Below are 25725 nucleotides of genomic sequence, written 5' to 3' on the forward strand. Positions count from 1 at the left end.
TAATTTCATGAGAAGTTTGGACAGGGAGAGATGAACCAGATGAGGACTTTTGCTCCAAACGGGAAAGGAGAAAAACCTCAGTCCGTAGAGATGCTCCCAGAGATAGTCCTAAAGATGAAGATGATGAAGACCCTTTGCTCCCAGGGAAGGAGAAGGGCCTCTGTTTTTGTTTCTGAACGGCTCAACCTTAAAATTGTACCCCAAAAATCTTCAAGAGTGGACCCTCGAAAGCAGTTGCGGGAAAAGCTGCAAGTCGGGGGAAAGGACTCACACGCAGGCAGAGAGACTCCTCTTCCTAAATGGACTGAACAATATTTGGAAGTGGGCGGCTGTCTCGTTGTGATAATGTTTTCATAGCATGAGCAAGAAGAGACTTCTCTTTCTAAATGGACTGAACAAGGTTATTATGGAAGTGGTAAACAGACTGAACATCTTAAGGGTTGTCTTTTCACATTGTCAGTGGGAGAAGGGAGGAAGGTGGGGGGAGGAGGAGAGTTCTGAAGGTGGTATAATTTTTTTTCCTTCTTCTTTTAGGTCTGTTAATAAACTTCTTTATATTCTTCCAAGTTTGGTGCCTGTTTTGCATTTCTCCTAACTCTTATCTCACAGCAGATAAACAGTAATGAGTATTTTGGACCAAACCACTACAACACCCTAGACTTTAAAAGATTTAGGCTTGATAATTTTGCCTCAATTCCCTTTAAAACCTAGTAAAAGTGGTGCATTAGTTTCCAATGCTTGGCTCACTTGCAAACTCATTTGAAATTCCCTCCTTAATATCTCTGGGCTACAGAAACTCATGTGTGTGAGACTGGCCCTCTGAACGGGGCCTGCCACTGCAGACCTGCTGTGACTGAACCTCCTTCCACTGCTGCAGGTAAGGTTTGAAGCACTGTGTCACTGTGTTGTACTCTGTATTTTAGACAGCACGAGGAATGTCTTGGAAATATAAAAAGCAAGGTAGACTGGGCTATATAAAAGAGTTCATATTTAATACAGATTGTTGAGCAGGTAGTCTTAAGTGGTTCATTATTTATTGTTCTTCAATAATTTGAGAACTTAAATCTACTTTTGGCTTAGCTAGTGATGCTGTCTTGAGCTGGGTTATAAAAATACTATGCTTCACCTAAGCACAGATTGTTATAGTTTTCATCTTAATTAGCAACCTGCAGATTTAGATGGATTAATACAATCACTCTTTCTTTCTTTTGCCATAGAAGTTCAGAAGTATAATCTGTCACTTGTGAGAACATAAAGAATTGGACTGGAAGCATTCCAAACTCTTTACTGTAAGTGTTCAAAGATTTGATGGAGTCCTCAGTCATAAAATCTTTAATTTGAACTAGACCTTTATGTTCTCCATTCTTAAATTCACTATTTTTATGTCCAGGGGATTTCCTGTTATCCAAGTATGTACGGAGGCCCTTTATTTCCCTCTGTGTGTGTTTTTTAATTCAAATCAAATGTGTATGTCAGTGGTTGATTGCACTTAAACCTCCTTACGTTCATATTTCTTATTTAATTGCATTACATTTTAAGGTTTAGGGCTATATATTTACTGCAGTTAATAGCACACCATATTTTAATGAAGCTGTTATCTTCTGCAAGTATATACAGGACAATGGAGATTGATTGTAGAGGACCTTTCGAAGAAACTGTATCTCAAAGCCATTTAACATGAATAAACACGGTGGAGGGTTTTTGTTAATGTAGTTCTTCACCTAACACAGCTTCAAAACGATGGAAATGAGTGGTTGGGTTATCAAGGCTGTTGTTCTCCGTATCCCCAGCCAGGGACTGCACCTCTGTAGGTTGCAGCCACAGCTGGAGTGTCCTGGTCCCAACAAACTGTGGTTGTTCCCAGAAATGCTCCAGAACTACAGCACCAAAGTCCACTCACCTCCCATGCACACTGGCCAGGATCGCCCCCCTGCCCAACCTACAGCTCAGCTCTGTAAATCTATTGTCAGTCCATTCAGGGAAGGCTCAGTACGTGAACAATTATCTGGTTTTACTGAAACGTCTGAAAAAAAGGGCAAGTATTACCTAGAGATCATGTCCAGAAAATCTGGGACAAATTTCTTATGCTGCACCAGAATGCAGCCAGCTGAACACCTGTTTTCAATGCAGAACAGGGCATCACCCTACATTGGGGCACTGCACTGGGTTTCTTACAACAATCTGAGAGTTAAATGCTCTGAATTGAGCCAAAAAATGCTGGGAGCCACTTCTATCCAGGCACACAGCAAGGCTGATAGTCCTGTCCTACCATTCCATCACATACCAAAAATCTCCTTAGTCTGGTCAAAAGCTTTTATTTCTTTTTTTGGGCAACAATCAGTTTAAACATTTCATAGTGTCTTGCAGACTTTATAATTTCCTTTCTGCCAAAGAACAATTTATATCTCTCTTTAGATTACATCTCATCTTGCTGCTTTTATTTTTATTTCTCTTCTTTCATTGTTGTTACTATTTATACCATGTCATTTTTAATTCCATTCCTGTTATCCTTACAATAGCCATGATACATAACAGAGCACTGAACCCTGTGTTACAAAGGGAGGCACCGAGAGATTTCCTGATGGCTCTGGTAGGTCAGGGAGTTCAACCAGATTCTTTCTGGGTGTAGACTGACAGTCCATGTATCCTTCCTGCCTGAGACCCTGTGGCATGAGGGGCTGTGAGCCAGTGTAATCCCAAAGGATTATTTGGGGATTGGTTTTGCGTCTGTAGAGAGATTGATCTCCCTTAGGCAGAAGAGAAAACAGAGAGATGAAGAACATTTCTTGTGGTAAAAGAGATTTGTGTTCTGTGTGTGGAGCTGGATATCTGTAAAGTACAATTTAGTAGCTCCAGCTTGGGTCATTTAAAAATGGAAGCGAGGCCCTGGAAGAGGAATGGATTTTAGAAACCAAGCCCATTAGGTGTGGAATCCATTGCTGACAATGGAGTACTCTGTGAACACCTAAGCTAGCATTAGTGTACATGTGCTTAGCCAAGAAATACTTGGAACCTATTGCTTTGCAGTGACTTTATCCTTTAATGCCTGCAATCTTTCGTATTTAGCACCTTAGCTGCCTTTTTATTGCTTCCATGGAGGGATCTGTCAGGTTCAAGAGAGGAGACTGGGTAGAGAGCCAGCTAAAGAGCAAGACAGTGCCACTGAACAGTGCTGGCGTTTGCTTGTATGATTGCTCCCCTTAGAATGAGGAGACCAAAATGTTCATAAAGGTAAATTGATAAATCTGGAAAATATTCTCTTTAAATAATCCCCAGAGCTCCCAGCCTAACACACAGCTGTAGAAAAAAAAAGACCCCAACAACTGAACAGGATGTTGGGCTGCATTACAGTAAGAACAGAATATATATCAAAAAGGTGTTATTGTTATTACCTAAACCACTGGTGAGTTCTTGTTGAGAGTGCTCTTTTCAGTACTGCTCACTCTACCTAAGGAGGATATGATTAAGGGATAAAGCAGGAAAAATGACATTAATACTGTGCCTTTCAGCTCTGAATTATAAAGCAGGACTGAAGAGCTTTGGTATTATCTTTTTTAAAAAGAGATCTTGCAGTGATTTTAAATGATTTTAAAATAATGAAGGTGATTAATCACATTGAAACAGACAAAGTCTATGAAAACAAGAAGAGTTAAATTGAAAAATAGGATCTTAGGAAAAGAATGAAGACAGAGAAGGGAGAGGTTCATGTGAATGCTCCAATAAATATGTAATGTCAGTTATCAGAGGGGTCCTGTGAATCTGCAGGATATCCTGCAGGAATCCTGTGAATGTGCAGGATAAGGTGAAGATAGAACTGTAAGGAAAATAGGAGAGTGACAATGGGATTGTGACTGTTGGACAGTTACACACAGACAGTGGAAGCCACGCTGGAGCAGGCTCTGGGAAACACCTGCAGCAAGGAGGAAAAGGAAGGTCCTGCAGCCTGTGTGGTAGGTCCATGGGCAAGGATGGTGCAGGGAGGCACTGACTCACAAAAAGTTTGCAATGTGAAGACAGAGGGCTGACAGGTAAGGAGCTTGTGGAAAAAGGCAGGGAGAGAAGAGGGAGAAAGCACATGGCTGCTGTTAATCCACCTTGACTGCAGACACCTAAGGTGAAAATACTTGAGGCAATTTCAGCTCTTAGCTGGACAGGATCCTGCTGTGGACGTGGTGGTCCATATACAATGGGACCAAGTGCAGCAATTTTCAGCTTGCAGCCCACAAATTTTTGAAGGACCAAAGCCAACTTCTAGGGGCCCTGTGAAAGCCAGCTAAGAAAAGCAGACTGTTGTGGTTAGGCCTCATTGTCATGGCCCATGGAGAAAGTTCCTAGGAGATTTAAAAAAAAAAAAAATCAATAAAAGCTGTAAAAATATGGCTAGAACATTCAGATTTTCTGGGTAGATGAAAGGGGACACCAGTCTCTCCACTTGCATCCCCACCAGTTGTTTTCCTTGATTTCACAGGGCAGGTGGCAGTGCCTCAGATGTGCAGGAGCTGGGATGAGGGTGCTTATTTCCATAACTCCTTTCTTATCTGTTTTGTGTGCATTTACTTGTGTATTTTGTGAGGAAGGGAATGAGCCCACTATCTCTTATGTGACTTGCACAGTACAGAAGGGGAATTCAGACTCCCACTCATATTGGGTTCCTCAAGTCGAGCAACCTGGGGCCATGGGGAAATGAAGAGAAGTAGGAGAATTTCAGGGCCAGAGTAAAAAACTGAGACATTCCTTGGTCATGAAAGTCCTTCCTTCTCTGAGATTCAGGGAGTCCATGACTCAGGACAGGTTTTCAAATCAGCTAAGCCCATCGAATCTGGATATCCTATAGTCAGTGACTCCAATAAAAATTGCAGCCTGGTCTCTGGTAGCTGTTCCACTGCATGTTACAAAGTACTTTGTTTTGTTGTAGAAGTTCAGGATTCTCTGTGGTCTGGAGAATTTATATTATCAGTGTTTATGTCCTGTACAGCATCAAGCAAGATCAGTGACTCAGTGATGTTTAATGAACAGTTAATGAACAGGAACATGGTTTGAGGATACAGACATGGAGACAGACCTCCCAATGTTTTCTTTAGTGACCTCAGCCATAGAAGTGAGAGCATACTTATTAAATCTGTAGATGAGGCAAAGCTGGAACTGAATGCAAGAGTACTGGAAGGCAGGATTAAAATTTCAAGTGATCTTGACAAATTGGTGATATAATCTGAATAAAATTAGATGAAACTCATTAAGGACAACTGCAGGGCACTATGCTTTGGCAGGAATAATTTTTACTAGAAAGTACAGGATGAAGGAATGTCAGGCTAGCAGTTCTGTGGAAAAGGTAGAGAATCCCAAACTAAACATGGATTAACAATGATGTACAGATGTCAAAAAGGCAAATCCTCAGCAGGACAGTGGTATTCCACAGAAATATAGGTCATGGACACTGTAAAATAGATGTAGAGAATAGAATAGTTGGAAAATCCAGAGTAAAATACCAGAAAGAATTAGAACTATCTGACGTGACCTGGAGAAACTGCCATTATTTTGCTTCTAGAAGACAAGGAATGTTATTAAAACATTTTTTAAACTATGTTGAAGAATTAAAAATCTCTTCAAAGAGAGGAGGAATAGTTTTCTATATCCATAATGAAAAAAAGTGAGCCATTAAGAGCTTAAGTTGCAGTAAACCAGAATGAGGTTGGATGCTAAGAAAACCTACCAGAACAGAGCACAAACATTTGAAATATGTTTTCAGATGACCACGGAGACTTTCTATCTTAAGATCTTTCAGAACAGGGCAGAAAAATTTGTGCCAACAATAATCTATATATAACAGATCCTGTCTTCTTACTGGGAGAAGGAAGAAGGATTAGGTAACTCTTACAGTCTTTCCTGGCTACTTCTGAATGTGTTTCTACTCTGGCAGGTCTGAGTGCAGTAGCCTTTCTGCATTGTCTGTATCACACCTGTGTGCACCCCTGCTCTACTGCATTCTTGATGATTCTGATGGATCAAGGGTGTGTCCACAAACTCCCTGTGCCTGTGCAGATCAGTGCCTGACATCAAAGGTGACATAAATCATTTTTCCCAGGACACAATAATGCTCAGAGTATGTATAATTCTACCAGACACAGGCATTGTCTTGCTGATCAGTTGAGTCATCACATTTTCCATCTGCTGAATTATGCTTCAATCTGAGTTATTTTATCCCCTGTATAACTGTATAATACCCACACAAGTGCTTCACTCAGGCAAAGTTCTCATCTCTGGTCAATGAATTTTGCCACTCATGACTTCTAAATAATTTCTAATGCTTCACACAATAACACTGTCTGTCATGTTTGCTGTATGCTAAACTCCTTGTGTGAGACTTCTTTCAGTTCTATTCCATTTTGAATTGTAATTGATTTATTCCTGGTCAAATGCAAGAAATGTCACACAATAGCTATCTACTAGCTTAAAAGAAAAATCTCCATAGTCCCATAAAATTTTCAGTCTGGCTCAGGTTTAGTTTGACTCCCCAGTAATAGATGTGTTGCAATAACCTTAGTAATCTTATAATTTAATTTATAATAGAGGTCTTGAACTCTTACTGTTACTAACCTCTTATCCATCTCTTTCAATTTTCCAAGGTTTCTTGAATGCTTTGTATATCACAATGATCTAGGCATTTTGGGAAGCTAGAAGGGGTTTATCTAAATTATTTTTGAGTTTAGGTGATCTTATCAATGACTTCATTCTAGCTTCAAAAGGACACTTCATAATTCTAAAGCTCTTCAAGGTTTTATCAACCAGAACAAAGCTGCTTTTCCTTTTGTCTCTTCTTAGTATCCACATGAAAAGTGCACTCAAAAATATTAGGGATTGGCCTTTCAAAATTTGTTTGCCATGATTCTAACAACATAGTGACTCTTTTTTTCGGCTAATTACTGACTTTTGTAATACTCTAAGTGGTGCTGAAGAGTTGAGATGGCATTTCGGTTGTGGAGCTGCAGTCTGCTTACACGTACGACAGTGCTTTTCTGCCTTTTTGTGCCACAGATCCCTCTTTTGCTGTATCATCCCAGTTTTTCCCCTTCAACCGAACAAAAATCAGACTAAATTTTGATTATTCCTTTTATTGTCTGTATTTTCCACCACTTCATTTACTGGTTGGCTTGCATGCAGGGTGTGTATGGTTAAAGAAATTATAGATGTTTTTTCAGAACAGTTTTTGATATCTTCGTCTCAGATTTGCCCAATGGACTGGGAAGCTGAAACACATTCCATGTGCCCGCATGATCCATGTCCAATGGATTATTCTTCTGACATGACAGTGTAAGGCTGGCATTTGCTTAGCAGGTGAGCAGAGTGCAGGAGGACAGCTCTCCAAGGATTTCTTTTTTATGACAGCAAATCTCACAGGGTTGGTAAATGAAAACCTGCCCCTTACCTCTTTACTTATTTCCCCCAGTGCTGCCCTGTGTCATGGCTTTCCAGTGTGCATCTGCCTCTTTCATCTTGAACTGAATTGGTGAAATGCATCCAAATAATTTATTTAGCCCTGCTTGCAGGGCTAAAGGGCAGATCTTTAATTAACATGCTTATGCACAGGCATACAAAGTGTAGCTTTCTATTTTAAATATATTACATCTGGTTTATAAGAATAGGACTGTTCAGATTTCAAGGGTTTTCTTCTCAAAGCCAGTCGCTCTGATAAATTGAAGGGATTATGTTTTTGTTGGCTGTCTTTGTTACCTCCATCACTGTGTTTCCAATTTATCAACATAGTTTTGAGAAATTGTTAGAATATGTTGCACTCGTAAGCACCATGGGGAGAAAAAAAATTCATTTATTACTGCTATTGTGTTTGATTATATTACGCATATCCAAAGGACTAAAATGAAATGTCATCTTTAATTCTCCCCTTACAGTAGACAATATCACCCTTTCTTCTCTCTTTCCAGAAACCGCTTGGAAGTCAATTCTTCATTTTCATTTTAAATCAGCCATACAGAGTAGAAGCAAGTGTGCGCTAGGGACAGGGCAGAAATAATGGGAGTCTGGAGATCTGAGCTCTGTTTCTGGCTCTGTCTTTAGCTCTTTGCAGTCTTGAGCAAAGTCATTTGACCTCTGGTCTCCACTCTCTCAGTTCATGAAATAGGAAGACCATTAGCTTCCTACAGATGTCTCTAATAATTTGCCAGAATCATGTCTCGTCTAATCACCTGTGTTTAATATCTCCTAGGGTCTTGCAAAATCAGTGAAGGCTGAAGCAGCAAATTTTCTATGCAGCCGAAAATAAAATGCTTTTGGAAAGTTAAGACTTGAAGACTATGAAGAGCTTCCGAAGGGTCTAACCCAGGCCAGGAGAATGGGTCAGAAAGCCACTGGTGCTGTTCAGTGTTGTTAAATAATGTTGATAAATGATCTATCTGAGCCTGTCAGGAGAGGGAGGTGTGTTTGGGACAAAAGGCTGAACCCTGCCCTCAACATCCAGTCTGGTGCTGCAATGAACTGCTGGGGTGGAGGTCCAGCTGCACCCACTTTGTCTGTGCACACAGAGCTGAGGATGAGCACCCAGATTGAAGGGGAGGGGGTCTCAGAGAACTGCTCAGTGTTTTGCTCTTCCTGACTCATTTTCTAGGAGAAGACTGAATTTGGAGTGGTTTGTAGTCCAGCTGAAAGGGCAGAGCAGAGAGTAAGTCTCTTCTTTTGTTGCCTTGTCAGGCTGAGGAGGAGTTTCCAGAGGACTGACTGAGCAGCATGGCTGAAAGGCTGAACATGCCAGGGTGAGTTTCTGGGAGCTGTGTGCTTTCTTGGGGGTGAGAGAAGGGAAGGAAAAATGTTCCCCTTGCTGGAGGTGAGGGGATTCTAAAGGGAAGAGTGCTCAGGCCGCTCTGAGCCAGGGCTGGGGACAGAGGGCCCTGTTATGTCCTGGCTTCAGGCACTGAGGGCTTTTTGTAAATAAATAGTGTCTGTTTCTGAGCGGGCTTGGCGGTCCAGTGCTGCTGGAACAGATCTTTTAGGTCCCTTTGGGCTCAGAGAGTGCAGGTCCATTGCCCACCCCAGCTCTGGGTCTGGGACAGCCGGGAGCAGCTGCAGGGCAGCCCGGGGAGGCTGTGCTGAGCTGCAGTGCAAGCTGCACCTCTGCCTCCTTGTGTGATTTGCTCCAGTGATTAATGACATCGGCTGTTTAAAAACCTGGTGCCTCATTTGCAGTCTAAACTTGTCTGGTTACAGGCTCCAGCCAGGGGCTATTTATCTCTGTGTGCAAGCTCTGGAGGTGGGCACCATGGGGGAAGGGGTAGGTGCTCACCTGTGGCTGGGGGCAAATGCCAGATACAAGATACTGGGTTTTCCCAGTGTCTTGTAGGGAACGTTTTTCAGCTGAAGCATCTTGCAGGGATTGTATTGCCCTCGAGGGAAGAGGGTCTCTGCCTTTGGGCCCCTAGAATACCCTAGCAAGAGACCTGCTTTCAGTGGTACATCAGGGCTGTCTTTGGCTGACTGCACAAACAGTGAAGGTGCAGAGGGGGTATCGTGAGCTTGCAGGATCTGAGGGTAAAAACTTAGAAAGACAGTTGTGTCATCTTAAAAATTAATTCCCTGCTTGACATGTTTGGTGCAGAGAAGTTGCTTGCCCAGTCAGTGAGCTGCAACAGCCCAGGTTCCTCTGGAGCTGGGAAGGGGACACTGAGCCAGCAAATGGGGTCGTGACACTGTTGTAAAATGGGGGATGTACAAGGGTTTCAAACACAAACTCAGCTGCTGTACAGAGAGGGAGTCTTGCTGCTGCCTTCCTTCTTGGGGTGCTGCCATCGCAAAACATCCACATCCTTCTACAACTGCAAAAATGTACCTCCCACCTGGGGTTGACTGTGCAATTCTTCAAGCTCAGGGCCATCCTGGGTAATAAACCAAGGGGGTCTGTGGGAATTGGTGGCAAAGGGAGTGCTTGTGTGTGAATCATAGAATCATGAAGGTTGGAAAAGATCTCTAAGATCATCGAGTCCAACAGTCAACATCACACTGTCATGTTCACCACTAAACCATTGTCTCTACCTGAGTGATGCCAGAATGAGCAAGATGCACGTGGTGAAGCAGAGCTCACTTTCTCACCGCTTACCTTGTGAATGAAGTGTCTTAAAAATTACTTATTTCCTACTTTATATGTGTAACTTCGGCAGCCGAAGTTATCTATGAACGTGGCAGCAGGCACCAGCTTTTGGGTATTTGGGCTGCACTGCTGAGCAGTGGGTTCCATTCGACCTGGCTCTCGGTTAATCAGGGAAACACATGGGTGTGTGTGATGCCTTGGTTTGGGGTGGGGACTGGGGCTCCCCGGGCGCTCCCAGCCCGCGGGGTGCTCCCAGCTGTGCCCCGGGCAAGGCGCAGCCCCGCGCGTTCCGTGCCCTGCGGGACCGCAGCTCCTGTGCCCCGACGGAACCCCTTCGCAGCGGGGTCTGCCGCGAGGCCTGGCAAGGGTTAACGCCGAAGCCCCACGCCCCCTTTGACGGAGTCGGGCCAACCTCGCCAAATTTGAAAAGGCATCCGGGGCTGAGTGTGCGCCCTGGGAGCATCGAGCCGCGCTGGCCCCGGACCCCCTGCGCGGGCAGCAGCCGCCGCCGCCGGGGCTCGGCTTGCCGAAGGACGGGGCTTCCCTTTGGGAGCCGGAGCAGCCATCCCTGTGTCTCCGGCACCCCTGCCCCGTGCTCCCCGCTCCCGGGGGCACCTCCGTGCCGTGGGATCCTGCCGTGACCCCGGCCGGGGGAGCACGGTGTGGCCCCGGGCCTGCCGTGCAGTGTAAGAAGGAAAGGGGGAGGCGGTAGGAAAACCCCGTTCTTGCAAAAATGCAGCTTGCTCTTTTCTTGTCCTGGTGCTGCTGCCTGCATGGATGCGCGCTGGGCACTGGCTTCCTCTATCAATTCCCAGCATCAACGCTGCAGCACAACTACCCGGAGCAGAGCTCCGGCTCGCCGGGCAGCGGCTTCGCCAGTCGCCGGTGAGTAAGACCGGGTCCGCCTCCGGGCGAGGAGGCTGCGCCCCGCCGGTGGCTCCGGGGGGACAAACGGGCACGGCAAAGCCGCGGGCAGCAGTCCCTCGAAGGGTGCAGGGGCGTGCTGGGCTGCTGGCCCTCGGCGAGCCAGGCTGGGCTGCCCGCATCCTCAGTGGGGTGCGGGACGCTCCCTACCTGCCCGCAGCAGTGTCCGCCTCCTGGGGCAGGGAGCGGCTGGGGAATCGAGGAGCTGAGCTGGGATAAATGAAGCCCGCAAACTCTCCCCCTGCCGCGCCCAACCCGTCGGGGAGGGGAAGGGGCTTTGCCGGGGCTGCGTGCCCCTGCACAGTGCGGAGCAGGAAAACCTCCTGAGCCGGGACACTGGGGATGCCGGCAGAGGGAACTGTTATAGCCCTCGGCTGCGAGGAGAAACTTGTTCAGCTCAACAAAGGAAAGCCCTTAATTACAGATCTCTCTTCAAGAGCTGCAACTTCCAAGTAGCTGTTTAAAACCAAACCTCCCACTCTTCTCCTCTCCCCCCACCCAAACCCAATTTCTTATAAACTTAATAAAAATCAGGTTTGATTTACTGTATCTTATTGCTTCAGTAGAGCAAACAGTTTAGGCTTCTCCCCCTCCCCTCTGTTTTCTCTGGGTATTTCTCTAGAGGTGAAACAGCTGTTCAGATGAATGAGCTGCACTGTATAAAGCAAGAGAGTGGCTTAACCTGATTTCAGTTGTTCTTGAATTTCACTATTTTCTTTTTTTCCCCTGTCATTCCCTTAAATGCGGACTTTAGATTTAATATTCAGGGCTCGTCCATCCTGTCTCTACCTCTTTTCCTTCTCCCTTGCTAATACCTAGTCTGCGTGAGTTGTGCTGCTGTGGAGGAGTGCTTCTGTTAGCACCGCTTATTTGGGCTGGGGATCGGGAAAAGGCATGAACACCCTGGATTTACGTGTCGGAGGTGCTGGGGCGGCCACCAGCCCTGTGCCTTGCACGGGGCTCGCATATGGTGCGGATTCCCCCCCGAGGGGGGGTGGCTTTGTCCGCTGCGCTGTCAGACAGGCCTGGGGCTGCAGGGGGTGTGATGTTAAACTACAGCAACTGTCAAAGGGTTTGAAACGGCAGAAAATTATAGGAGAGTAATGGGATAAACCTATCCCAGCTGGATCTCTTCCAAGGTACCCCCTTCCCAAAGCATGAGCTGCAATGAGAACCACATGTCATTTGTCTTACATATCTATTAGCCTGCAGATCTTTGTTCAGAGCTACCACGCTTACATGAGTGTGGATTCTGCTCACCAAAGACCTTCCCCAGTTCACACTCTTGCACAGTTTTCCCATGCCTCAGTGGTTTGGATAGGTGATGCTTTGTCAGGGGAACGTGTCCCTCTTCAAGTCTATAAAGCGTTGTGTAAAACCACATAAACCTGATTTAAACAATGATGTTGGGGAAGGCTGGTAGATTTTCTTAATTTATTTTTTATGTCTGATGGAACTTTGCCATGTGAGAATCTTCCGTTCTAGTTTAATGCAGAAGGGGAAGTAAAAAACTGAAGGGAGGAAAAAAGCACCAGTGGATGTTGTGAAAGAAAAATTCAAGTGCTCAGTCAAATATCACACGTTGAAGCAATCTTTGTATATTTTAATTTCCCCTTGAGTGGTGAAGTTTTGCTGTTGGCAAATGTCTAACAGCTTCACTTTCTGATGGGAAAATCTGTGTGGGAAAACTTTCCCCAGCCACAGTGTTGGACTTTTGAGGGAAGTCTCCTGCCGGGTGCAGCTTCAGGTTGGGCTAGCTGGACTTTTCTGGATTTAATATGGTCCATGAGGAATGAGGCTTTTGCTCCAAGTCCAACACTGATCTATGTGGGTGCGAAGCCTTTTTTCAAGGTCTGAATCAGAGTCTGGTTTTTATGTTGTTCAGTGTCCCTTTTGCCATCAAAACCAAGGGGATCTTGGTAGCATCTGATTTATGTGAAGCAACAGCAGCTCCATTACAGCAAAGCTTTCTGGCCACTGCTTTGGAGAGACTGTGGAGGAGCCAAGATGATGGGAAGGTGATTGCTATTCATGGCACTATATGGCCATTCTCACCTTCTTTTCTTCAACCTTCCCAGTGTGTGCTTTGTCCAGTGACTTCTGGCACTTTTCCTGAGTCAAAAATAAGCAGGGACAGAGCCTTGAAATTCCTGCTGCAGTTCCAGGTGTTGGTACATTGCAGCACATACTGATGTGATGCTGTATGGATGACAGGTTTCCTTGATGCAGGACACACAACTGCATCATCTGCAGTTGTCTTTTCCTGTCCTTGATCAACAAGTGATTGAGCTGTTTGGGAATCTGCTATCAAGTTTTTAAAAATTAACTTGTCATAAGAGTTGTATTTCTCCAAAAGGGGAAATTTCTGGAGTCCTTTGTGCTGATACAGCCCTTGGTATCTAGGTTGAAGGCTGGCTCAGAGATGGGCTCCTGAGGCTCTGAGGACTGCTGAACATGTTTCCTGCCAGAAAAATACAGCCCTGGACAGTGTAAAAAGCTTGGGGTAGTGGTGAAGGGAAAATTGGAGGAAAAATATACGATTATTCACATTCTTCAAAGTGAAGCCATGGAATACTTGTTCTGAAGGAACAATGTGTTCTTCGTTGCCTTTTTTTTCTTTTTTAAATGAATATTCTGTCATCTGGTTGGCTTCAGTTGACAGGTCTTGGTTATTAGACCAAAGACACTTGCAGTCTATCTTTGCATGTGCTTGAATTGCTTTGAACTTTTGATGTGCGAGGGCTAGTGACTGAAATCCAGGCAGCAGTGTCTGTTGGCATTGTATAGACTGCAACAGCCTCACAGTTTAGCTTGAAATTCCCATTCAGTGCATGTATTTTGAACTTGCTGCTGTGTTAAGGCGATGAATGGGAAGAGGGCCTTTCTGGAAGCATAAGAATGGAGGGGCTGCCTGCCAAGGAGAAATCGTCCTCCAAGCTTTGAGGAGCTTTGCTAACTGAGTTAAGGGAAGCTTGTTCCCATGCTGGAAGTAGTTCAGTTGTCAAGGAACACCTGCCTCTGTGTTAGTCGTCTTTGGGGTTGGTGTTCTCCCAACTCCTCGTTCTATTTTCCTGTACTTTCTAATTAGTCATGCACTGAGCCCTTGTGAGCTTAATTGTGGGAGTGAGAAACTTCTGAGAGTAGATGCAGGGCTTAGACTGGAAACGTCTTTGGATGAGAAGTGGAGATGGCTGAAAGAAAACCTGAAAACATGAACCCAAAAGCAATGTAGGATGATAATTTTTTTTACTGGGATCATTACAATACTATCACAAAAGTCATTTGGGGTGGATGTGAGTCGAACTGTGGTAGTTTGGTCTTCAAAACACTTCTCAGCCTAAAAACTTCTTCCTGCTAACGAGCATTAGAACCATGATGTGACAAATGACAGGACTATACGAATAGGGATTCTTATCCACATTCTAATGGTAATTACACGTTTGGTCACAGTAATTCCCAGTGCTTCCTACAGCAGTGATGTTTCTTGTGGATGGATATGGAGAGGAAAGTAATATCTGTCAGCTGGAATCTCTAAGTATTTGGCTGCCAGAGGCAGAGGCTTTGACATGGAAGGCCAGGTGGTCTTTACTCGTATCTTGTTGTGCCTCAGAGCACAGCTGAGGAGAGTGAGACCTGGGATCCAATTGCTTCTTTACCAATGGTTTACTCCATGTCAGAGGGCACATCACTTGGCTGTGGATTCCACGGAATAGTTAAACATGCTCTGTGAGATACTTTGACATGGGAATGATATTTAAACAGACATCAGCTTTCCAGTACTGCAGCTTGTCTTGCTTCCCCAAGAAACCCAAAGTGTTGGTGCTTGAAATATGCTGTCAATTATTCCTTCAGGAACCAGTTTCCTAACAGGTCACTTGAATGTCTGGCTCTCAAGATCAAGATGTCTGGGTGGACCTCTTGTAGGTAGATGTGTTCTTTCCAAAATAACTGCCTGTGTTGAGTCTGGCCCTACAGCTACACATATGCTGGGCTGGAATTTCCCCTCCCCAGCACAACTGCACTGTAATGTAGCAACCTCCAGCCTCTGAGGTGAGGTTTTAGTGCTTTTAAATACTGTGGGTCTCTTTATGTGATAGAAGCCTGTTCTTAGTACTAAAAGGTGGTCTATGAATAAGTATCCCTATTTATGCAGTCTGTCAGAATGTCTTCAGAATTGTATCTGGAGTTTTCCTGATGGATTTTTATTAATTCTCTCCTCACTAGAGAAAGATGACTTAAACCTTATTTCAGCCTCAAATTCTGAACCTCTCGTGACTCTTAAGTGGGTGTGGAATATAAAACTATACATATTGGCCAAATGTGGTTCTCCTTTTAGTGACAGGATCTTGCTCTCTGAGTCATTCCCTCCATCACCTAATAGTCTGCTCATTGCCTGAAGTCTCTGGTTTGCTGTGGACTGTGAGGATGTCAAGCAAACAAACTGGGATTTGTGTCATGCTGAGTCCTCTGCTCTAATTCAGCTTTGAAGTGCCCGACCCAGGTAACCAAGAGGTCAGAAGGTCTTGAGCTCATCACCAGACCCTGGAACTATCTGGTGTTTGTTCCCTGGACTCTGCAGCCATATGATCTTCATCTGACTCGTGGGGTTCAGGGCTGTAACTTTGCAATGCAATTAGCAGTGGAGCCAATGGTAGTGTAAGGGTCTAGTGACACTGGAATGGCTTTTAAATACCAGATGTGGCTGTAGCTACTGCAGTAAATTGTATTCCTGTAGGAAATCTGCTGTCCTGTCTTTCCAGCTGCTTGTGTGAATAATTTCCTCTTAGGTAGGTTTCATTTACCATCTCGAGGGGGAAAAAAAAAGGGAGCAGAAAGGCAAAACAATGGGTGCCAGTGAACTTGTGCTCCCCTTGGATAAATTAACAAATGTTTCTTTCAATAATCCTTATTTTTTAGTTTAAAGTTGAGCTTGTTAGTGTGCTAAAGTCCTAGTGGAAACAAGTCAGGTTAGAAATGTCACAGCTTTGCCTGGGGAGTGGTTCTGTGACACTGGGATCATAGAATATTCACTCACATCTTTGTTTTGTTGGGCTGTGTCTTGACAAAGGGGGAAAAATGAAGACTGTCTTTCAGATAACAATGAAAAACTGAAAGCATAGAGTGCTTTAGGCCTTCTGGGTCAGGGTAATGGACCCTTTCCTGCATTAGACCTCCAGCATGTCCGGAAATGTTACTGGTTTATAAAGCATAGATGCCTTTCCTGTAGGATAATACAAAAATTCATCCAACTGCATTTCTGAAATATGCACAAAGCTCTTGACTCACTTTTAATTAGGCAGATCTAGACAGTGCTTAAATCTACTTCCACTGAGGCATAATGTTTATTTTGAATCTTTGAGCATACGGCCAGCCTGTGCCAACTTAGATATCACAAAGATTCTGTTGACGATAATAGCTGCAAATTGGAAAAAAGGCTAATGCTACTAATTTGGTTACTGCCTTACATTTTTCATCTTTTTATATAGTTGAATAACACTAAATCGCTTGCTTAGTGTAATTATGCACAGTGTAGCACTCATCTGAATTAGAGTCCTGCAGAAAACCAGCAAGAGTAGGAACTGTGATGTTGTTCCTTTTTGGTTTTGTTTCTTACCTCCTTTTTTTTGGGAGAAATGATTGCTTGTCAATGTGTAATTTATTACATGATTTTGGTGCTTTGGCTGGTTTTGACAAACAGTGTTTTCCTTCTCTTGGAATTGATCAGATGTGTAAGTGAAGAGTGTGCCTGGGTGGAAGTGTTGCCTGTAATGTTTAGGCCTGGCTGTTTGAAAATAGCTGAATGTTTCAGGGAGGACCAACAAATAGGAAGCTATTTCAGGTTTCAGACTCCTTTTCAGCTTCTAAAGCTGGGCAATCATATTTCTGGCAGAGCAAGAAGCCTCTTCTATCTGTCTAGAAATGGCTTTCACCCAGAGGCCCACACAATGGATGCCTCTGAGACAAAAGCTGAAGGCAGCTTCACAATGTTTCATGTTTGGAACAGATCAGTCTCCTCTTCCATGTCGATGTAGTTTATCTGGAAAAGAGAATCTGCCACTCAAAATCATAACAGTTGAATTTGAAACTGAGAAGAGAATGTATCTGTGAGATTCTCTTATTTAGGACTCTTGCCTTTACCTCTGTGGTTTGCTTTGTGTCTCCTGTCCATCCTCCCAGAGCTGAGTAAGGCTGTTCTTATCCAGCCACCTGCCTTTGTGCTGAGCAAACAAACCATCTGTCAAAACATTAAAGCTCATGTGAGGTACCACTGCATAGAAGGGACCAATTCATGTCCAATATTGACATCAGGTTATGTAGTCAGATGTCTTTTTAATCAATTCCACTTTTTCTGCCCCTAGGAACTGGGTGGAAGTGATATTCTTTGCAGGATTTGTGCTGGATACAGGCATGTGTTTGCTCAGAGCATCTCAGAAATGCCAGTGCAGTGAAATCATGAGGCAGGGGAGTATTCCCTGGATGTGGTTGTGTAACCAAGTTGTATTGAGTCTGTAGAGTTAAGAACAGGTCCAGTTCTGTTTCTTCTGGATGTCCCCCCGCCTCTTCTGTGTGTGTATGTGCACTCTGGAGAGGAGGTGTGTTTGTCTCTGCAGATGGACAAGACTTGATTCCTGATTTCCACTTTTTAATGGAATAAAAAGACCAAGGACATGGAAAGAGCATGACTTATAAAGGCAGTATAGGACAAGGTGTTTCATGAAAGATGCCTGTTTCATGAAAGGGCAGTTTTGGGGGTGGACTGTGAGGAAGGGGCACAGCAAATTCGGTTGCAGGACCCGAGTACTGAGGTTCTTGGTTTTCTGTGTGAGAAATGGGAACGGGATGCCCCTTATCCTGTGCATGTTGGATGTTAGAGCTGTTTAGGACTTAGAAAAGGCAGCTGCATAGGTGCTAAATGAGCTAGATACTCCTTTTGCCCTGTTGTGATGACCTTGTGAGATGGAGTTGCTCAGTTAAGGCACTACACAAAAACTTCCCTTCTTGTCATTGGCTTGTTTTGTGCCTGGGGTCAATCAACATCTGCTTTTTCCCTACAGGACTTTGTTTAGTTGTTCAGAAGTGTGGTGCTGGGAGCTCTCAGCCTGGTTTGAGCTGCTGCTCCTGGGGAAGGGCTGGGGGCAGATGGGCTGGTGGATGACATAATGTCTCCGTGCTGGGCTCCCGTTGGCCCGGGGTGGCGGTGCTTGCTGGGGTGTGGTAGCCCTGAACGGAAGGGCAGACATTTCTTTTTTGCTGTGTGCTGCTTAGCCCTTATTAAACTCAGATGTTTCTAACCCCTTCCTCCAGGCTCTCATTATTGCTGTAAACATAGCAGAGCACAGGGAGCTTTTTCAAATCCTCATTTGAGGCAGCGATGGGTGACAGCTCTCCCCACATGAATTTAACACTCCAACCCGAGGGAGATTCTGCCTGTGTTTCCCCTAAAGAAAAAGACTTTTTCATCTGATGCCACTTCTCTTGTTCCTGCCTCGGGTTGCTTGGCTTCCTGGCTTTCTTCTTGCCTGATTCTGTCTTGTTCTTCCCCAGAACCTGTCTGGTTTCTGCTACCTTGCTCAATGTGGGCTGTCTGGCTGCTTGTCTCATCACTGTATCTTGTTCAAATGTTGAGTTGTTTGCATTTTCAGTGGCAGTGAAAGCGATACCAACTAAAATAAGGTTTCTGTTGCTGTGCTAGGATGAGTTAAAAAGGCTCTCCTGGAAGAAACACCTAGACCTGCCTGTCAGCAGGTCTGTATCTCAGCTGTACCTGTTCCAGATTTACTGTGTGCCTCTGACAGAAAATTATATTGCAGCTTTCTGTAGAGGGAGAAAGAGGGGAGAGACTGCCATGGTAACAGGATCTTAGATGCTTCCTACCTATGAACCACAACTTCACCCAGCATGAGCTACTGTACCCCTGTGGGGGAACTTAGGAATCCTCGGTATCTTTGAATATAACCCGCTAACTTTGAGGTAAATCCAGGCTATTTATAACCTCCTTGTACGCAGTTCTCCAAGGACTATATCCGTTGCAAATCTACTGAGGAGTCTCAAATATCTGTCCATTTAATATAATTTTTCTTTGAGCTGAGAAATTCTTGGCCCAGTTGAGGTATCAGGGCTGCTTTGTGCATAGCATTGGCTTGGTAAAAGCTGTGCTCCTGCAAGATCTCTGAAGGTCTCTGTCAGATCATCTGTATGACTCGTTCTCGTGGCTTTTGTGTCTCACTCTAGTCTTGTGTTGTCACTTGTTGTAAATTGAGCTAAAGAGCTCTCGACAGTTCAGAGCCAGGATGTGGCAGATGGTTAGGAAGGTCATTGCCATTTTGATGCTGTATTTAGTCACTGGGTGCTACGTTTCCTTTTGGAAATTTAGGCTATCCTAAGACACTTAGAGATGAGCTACCTTGTTGCAAGTTTCTCAAAATTTGGTACCTTGAGTCTCTGGCTTGGTTTAAATTGTCCTTCTAAAGTTTCTGGCATGTGGGGATGTACAGAGAGCTTTTCTCAGTTGTGACTCTACATCTCCAAGAAAACACTGATTTAATTAGTGGTCACTGCAGATTTGAGGTGAACTTTTTATGCAGCTTTTAATAAACTTAGAGCTAAAATGGCAGCGCCTCTGAGAACTGAGTTGTCAGCTTGTGTCTGTCACTGGCACCAGCAGTACAGGACAGAGAAAATCTGATATGCTTAAGCTTCAGTATTTCAACATGGCAAACCCTGCTAACCTAAACACTGAGGGGGGAGCTGCATTCTTTGCTATGCCTAATCTCTGTATTTTGTTTAACATGCATTCCTGCCAGAACTTTATTGGACAGAACAATAGTGACCAGCTGGGCAAGTGACCCTGGCTTTTCTGGTCGGCAGAGGAATTCAGCATCTGAGAAGTTCAGATTCTCATGTGCAGCTTAAAGTGATCTGGATTTAGTTGCTTTTAATTATTAGCTGGCTGATTCTTAAGGCTTTGTTTTCCACCCTCTTTCCCAAGAAAAATACTATTTCCTTAAATGCTCAATATATATTCTATAGAGCAGCGCAAAGTCTGGGAACTGAGACTTGCAAGTTCTTTCTCTCTTTTCTTTCCCCTAAATAAAATGGGAATAGTAATACTTCCCTTCATGTAAGGGAAGGCTCTGGGGAGTATTTCACAAGGGTGTGGTTATATCTTAGAGGGAAAGCTACAAAATCCAAAGGATTGTATATGAATTTATGCCGAAGTTTATAATAAATTTATGAATGATAATACTTGGCTTTTGTATAAACTTCCACTCTTACAGAATAGAGGTCATTGTGCTCCCTGTTTACTGCACCCCTCTGAGTCTGGATGACTGAAATTGGTCTTTGGGAATAAGTCTTTGCCTGAGCTCTGCAGACAAGGATTAGTTTGAAGGGGATGCTGAGGGGTGGGAGAGGGAAGTGCTGAGCAAGACAGACTGGATTGACCAGCAGCAGAGGGCTGGGTGATGGCACAGGCTGAGGGGTTTTCGTGTCCCCAGGGTGGTTTTTGGGAGCCTGGATGTGGGACATACCTTTAGAAGCAGCACTGACTGACGGGGCTCAGGACACAAATGCCTGTGGCAATGGGTGTGACCCACAAGCACCAGCCTTGGAGCAAAGGCAGCTTTGGGCTGTGATGCTGCAAACTTTTCCTGTTCCTATCTGAAGTACAGCAGGGAGCAAAAAGGCAAGTTGGCTCTGTAGGATGTTACAGTGCTTGGCTTAATGCTGCTGTAAATCAGCATAACCTGCAGCAAAAGCTTTAGTCTCCCTGCAGTGTATTTCAGGATACAGCACCGAGCCAAAGGGTTTAAACTATCACACAGTAAAATGCTGTCTCTGGGGCAGCTGTTACTGGAAGTCACTAATGTATATCACAAATGATACAAAAATTTTGGATTACAGAGTGGTAGGAATTCTTAGGCTGTCGGCCTGTGGATAAGCTTTGAATGAGTGTGCATTACAAGCAGAAATAATAGCATCTCATATTGCCAAGCACTAGAAAAATACTTGAGGCCTGATACTGTAATTAAAAGTCTGCTAAAAGCCTTGCAAGACCTCTGCAACCAAACCCATTGGAAATTTATTTCAAGAACCGCAGCAACATACTAATTTTCTTGGGTAATGTCCTTTTGAAACAATCAAGCTCTCTAATTATGTCTGTCAGGCCTTGCCAAGTGGTTCTTGGCATCTGAACTAGAAGGTTTTCAAAGTAGCTTCTGCAAATGACTGTGGAATTTTGCTGAAGGTAAACTTTCAGCTCCCAGGTACCATTTGGAGAAGCGGCTGCATAACTTTTAGTAAGGTTATGGTGAAGCCGTGTATCTCTACAGTGGCTGGGAAGAAAGGGGAGAAAAGTGGGAACATGGAAATTACAGGAATCATCCCAGCTTGTCTCTTGAATTGAATGCAGCTAGAAATGGGGTTGATTTGTGCTGGACATTTCAGCTAGTGTCCTGGCTGAGCCTGGGAGTCATCTTGTGCTGCCTGTGTCTGGGTGATGGGTTGGATCCCAGCATCCCTGAGGAGGCAGGGTTGGCTTTGCAGGGCATCTCCATGAGCTCTGATGTCTGGGGGTGGTTTGGGTTTTTTTGTTGTTGTTGGTTGGTTGGATTTTTTTAACCAACCAGCCAAAAAAACCCACCACAAAGACCAACACTAAACCCTACGCAAACATTTGACTGGAATCACACACTTCCCACAAGCTTCTGGCTCAAATGTTGCCAGTAACAGCTGGATAGGTGAACAGGCTGTTCCTGTGGACGTACCTACAGCAAGGGGAACCAGTTCAAGAGTTGTTCTGTCACTTTGTGCTCTGAGGTTCTACCAACATTTTGGACTTGTGTATGAAGTGGTTTCAAGTAAAACTCAAACCATTTTTTCCTGCTGGGACGTGAGTCTGTCACAGCTGTTTAATGTGATGTTCAGCACTGCAGTGTTCATATATCCCCCTATAGCTCCTTAGAAATGGCTCAAGCGAGTGCTGTGGCCATGGCAGCTGCTGGCTTTGCTTTCAGGGTGGCTGAATCTGGCACTATCCTTTGCTGAGACAATGCATGGAAAAATTTCTCCAAACTGTAGTGAAAGGTGTAGAGGAAACCTCTCATGGATGTTTGTACGAGGGAGAAAAAGCCACAGACAAGTTTGAGCTGTGGCGTGTGAAGGCTGTTTGTGTACATACTTAGTGCAATAATAAACACAGATTGTTACTGTCTGTCACTCACACGTTTGCTGGTTTGCCCTCAGCCAGTAAAGCAACAGTAAGATGTTCCTCCCAAACTACGAAAAAGGTACCAGAAATACAGAATAACTGTCACCCGTTGATAAAATTCAGGTCATAACTGCTTGTTTTAATCAAACTTTTATCTTCCATGCTGTTTGTGTCACTCTTCATCCTCTGATGGAAGAAATGTGTGTAAACAGAAAAAGAGGAAAAAAGTTAATCTCTCTTTAATGATTTTGCCTTGAATTTGCTCCAAGCTTTTGTAAGTATTGTATGTTTAATGCCTTTAGTGTCAGCCACTGGTTTGCGCACACAGACCAAGACCCTCTCACCAATAACTCCAGACATTCCCACTCCCAGCAGAATGATGAGGGATGCCTGTGAAGCCTTTGCTTTAGGAGTTTGGTTCATTTGTGGGCATCAGTTTGTATGTACCCTCACCAATTTGTGGTTAAAATACTTTATGTTGTGGGGTTTTGCATTTTGCCATGGTGGAGCAGTTTGTTTGCTCTGCCCTTTTGCATTGGCAGGTAACTTTTAACTTAAACCACCACCAAAGAAACCCTACAAATGCCCATCTAATGGAGTTTGCTGTACAATTGTGCACAGAACAGGGTAGGAATTTTTCTGACCAAATGCCTGTATCTCTCCTTCAGACCTCCTGCTGTCCCCTCTCTTGCTCAGTGCTGCTTTCTCCCCGTCCGATTTCCCACGTGTGTACTCGGGAATGTTTCAAGGCAGTGTTATCATTCCTAAGGAATCTACTGTGCGTGCACAGGCTATGGAGGGTTTTTTTTCAGCTGTTATTGCTTGGCCAAATCAAACCCATTTTCCACCTGGATACCGAAATGTAGATCTCCTCCCTTCCAAACAGAGGCTTCCAAAGCACTGAGGCACTAAAGCGGTTTCTTAGATTGCTCAAGAATTTTTTAATAACAGAGAAAGGTGTTAGTGTTTCCGTTCACGAGAGAAAGGCTTTCTTTTTTTAAGCTCTTTTTATTTCTAATGAACAAACTGGGTTGCAGCAGGGTTTAAAAGGAGAATACAAATAATTGTTCTTGGCTAGAAATGAGGTATGGTGACTGCTTCCAAAACCAGTGAAAGCTTAGGAAGTTGTGTTAAAAGCAGAACAAACCTTTTACATCGAAAATAGGTAGGTAGAGCATTTAGTTTCTTGCTGTCTCTTTACAGTCTGTCTGTGGACAGATATCAAAGTGCAGGGGGTTCTGTGTGATTAAAACACACCACCTGCTGAAGAGTGAGTTTAAAACTTGATGAGGGAACACTGGGTGCTCACTAGCAGGGGTTTGGGACTACTGTGTGCAAAGAGCTGATGCTATGGGGTTATTTTTTATGGCTTTGGGCAGGTGCAGTCAGGAGAGTGTAAGAGTGGGAGTGTGGAGGAAGGTGAAAAGGAGGCTGCTGGTGCAGCAGGTTGTTGTGCCTGGAACTGCCTCCTCCAAGACATGCTAGAGTTGCAGGGAGATTTCCATGAGGCCTCTACTTAGTGCAGAGGAGGCTCTTTGGAAGGTCTGGGGAGGTGTTCTAGAGCAATAAACTTCATTTAGATGGGCACTGGGAATTACTGGCTTGAGAGGGAGGCAAGGAAGAGAAATATATGATAAGCTAACCACCCATGGATGTGGACTTGTGTTTGTAAAGGCTGTTGCTAGTTTGCTACACTAATGGTGGTTTTTAAGAGCTTTAGCCTGTGCAAGTTGGAATTTATTAACCTTAAAGCTATTGATAGATCCTCCTGCCTTAGCTCAGTTTCTGATCTTGCGCTCAATATGCCCTTGGATCAAAACTGGCTGTTGTAAAGGGCAAACTCAGCTCTCTGATCACAGAACAGATCTCAGTTCTGATGTTCCTACTTCCCTACACATGAAACTCCCATGGGTGTGACTGGAACAATAGGATTATTTTCCAAATTATTTTTTATTGTAGTAACGCCCAGGACAGCCTTGTGCCAGACATGGCAGACATGGAATAAAAAGTTCTCAATTTAAATAGCAAATTAACACACAGGCTTTGGGGTTTGTTTTCCAGGCTGATTAACACTTTGAATACCCAGGCAGAGAGGTTTTCCAAGACTTTGTTTTCACTGAACTGGGTCTTATGTGGCTCATCCTGGGGATCTCTGAGCTGAGCTGGGGGTAACAACCTGATTTATCTACTGCACACAACAGAGCCTGGTGTTCAAATGACCTGGCACATTGGCAGAGCGGTTACTGGAGGAAAGTGCTTTGCTTTTGAGGTACTGGTCATGTTAGTGGGGTACAGCTGTCCCCAAAAGCATCTTCCTGGAGCACCAGCAGGAGTCTTGTCTCAGGCCTGGTGCAAATGCTGGCTCAGGGGTACCTGAGCTTCAGCTGCCTCACTGAGCACAAGTGGCTAATATGAGAAATCTAAAACGAAGAGGAGAAATTGTTGATCTCAAAGCGAAATAAGAAGAAGGATTTGTCTAGACTGTCCTATTGTTTCTAATCACCTCTTCCAGCGGAGGAAACATTAGAAAACAGTAGGTTTTCTTGCACTTGAGGAAAGGCTGTTCCCTTGGTGGTTTCAGTGGGGTTGTTGTCACGTTTGGCTCTTTGAAAGTCACCTGAACCAGGAGTGATATGCAATACAGCTGAGCCTGCGCACCTGCTGCAGCTTCACTCTGGAAGAGGTGCCTTTGGCTCATGAAATCCTGTTCCCAACAGTGATGGGCAACTACACAGTAGGTCACTACTTAGGAAAGTCTGCTGTGTAGTCCCTTGTGCACCAGAGCCCACAAATTCCTTTACAAGTCACTGACCAAATGGAAGACCTAGACTGAAACAATTGTAATGTGTCACAGGAAAAGAGAAGGGGGCACGAGGAAGAAGTGTTGCTAGAGGAGTTGTGGGTTCCGTTTTCCTGACACAGCTGTTTGTGCAGCTATTTCCAGTTGCATCCTAAGACTTGTGAATCTGAAGGTGATTCTTTGATCTGGTTTTTGATACCTTTTGGGGTTCACTGCTCTGAGGGTTGAAAAACATAAGGAAAACACATCTGCATTCCCTTAAAGAGAAAGCGATGTGCTGTCTGCAGGATCTCTACCTATCTTTTTCTTTCTAGCTGTCAAAAGGATGTACCTGTCTCCAGTGGCAGCAATATCCCAACTGTTCAGCTCCAGGAAAGACCCAAAACATGCATATTACCTGAACAGATTAACATCATGCAATAGTAGGAAGCAATGACTTGATCATGCCATCCTGATTTTTTTTTGATACACTCAGCTCTGTCCTTTTGACATTGCCTTTTGTTCTTGCTGTAGTTTGTGGTTTTTGGTGCCGGTATAATGCTAATGAAAAACACTGCTTCATTTGGGCCAAGTGCCTGTGTTCCTGTCATGCATGTGGCATTCATTGCTGCTGGTAAGTGCTGGGAGTTTGGCACCAGAGGGCTGAATGGGAGGCACAAAGATGCTCTGTTGTCTGTACAGAACTCTATAAGCAAAAAACCA

General features: G+C 44.4%; 1 protein-coding gene and 1 long non-coding RNA gene across 8 annotated transcripts in view; both read left to right on the forward strand.

Moving 5' to 3' along the window:
- Positions 1 to 669: 669 nt before the first annotated feature.
- Positions 670 to 8340, forward strand: LOC121663569. The gene is made up of 4 exons (XR_006015678.1): positions 670 to 877; positions 1218 to 1289; positions 7223 to 7332; positions 8219 to 8340. It is a non-coding gene; the product is annotated as an uncharacterized LOC121663569 (long non-coding RNA).
- Positions 8341 to 10516: 2176 nt separating this feature from the next.
- The window catches only part of COL26A1 (collagen type XXVI alpha 1 chain), a 168473-nt gene continuing 153264 nt past the window's right edge, over positions 10517 to 25725 (forward strand). For 5 of the 7 annotated variants that reach the window (XM_042025973.1, XM_042025971.1, XM_042025974.1 and 2 more), the window contains exon 1: positions 10518 to 10975. In XM_042025973.1, the coding sequence (XP_041881907.1) occupies positions 10824 to 10975 (152 nt within the window). In that variant the 5' untranslated portion in view covers positions 10518 to 10823. Of the gene's footprint in view, positions 10976 to 25725 lie in introns of all 7 variants that reach the window. The other 2 variants (XM_042025972.1, XM_042025978.1) reach the window with 1 other exon arrangement.

Source organism: Corvus kubaryi, unplaced genomic scaffold (genome assembly GCF_017639235.1).
Source record: "Corvus kubaryi isolate FWS band 111438036 unplaced genomic scaffold, C.kubaryi_AGA036_p1.0 37284, whole genome shotgun sequence".
In the NCBI taxonomy this organism is placed as follows: Eukaryota; Metazoa; Chordata; class Aves; order Passeriformes; family Corvidae; genus Corvus; species Corvus kubaryi.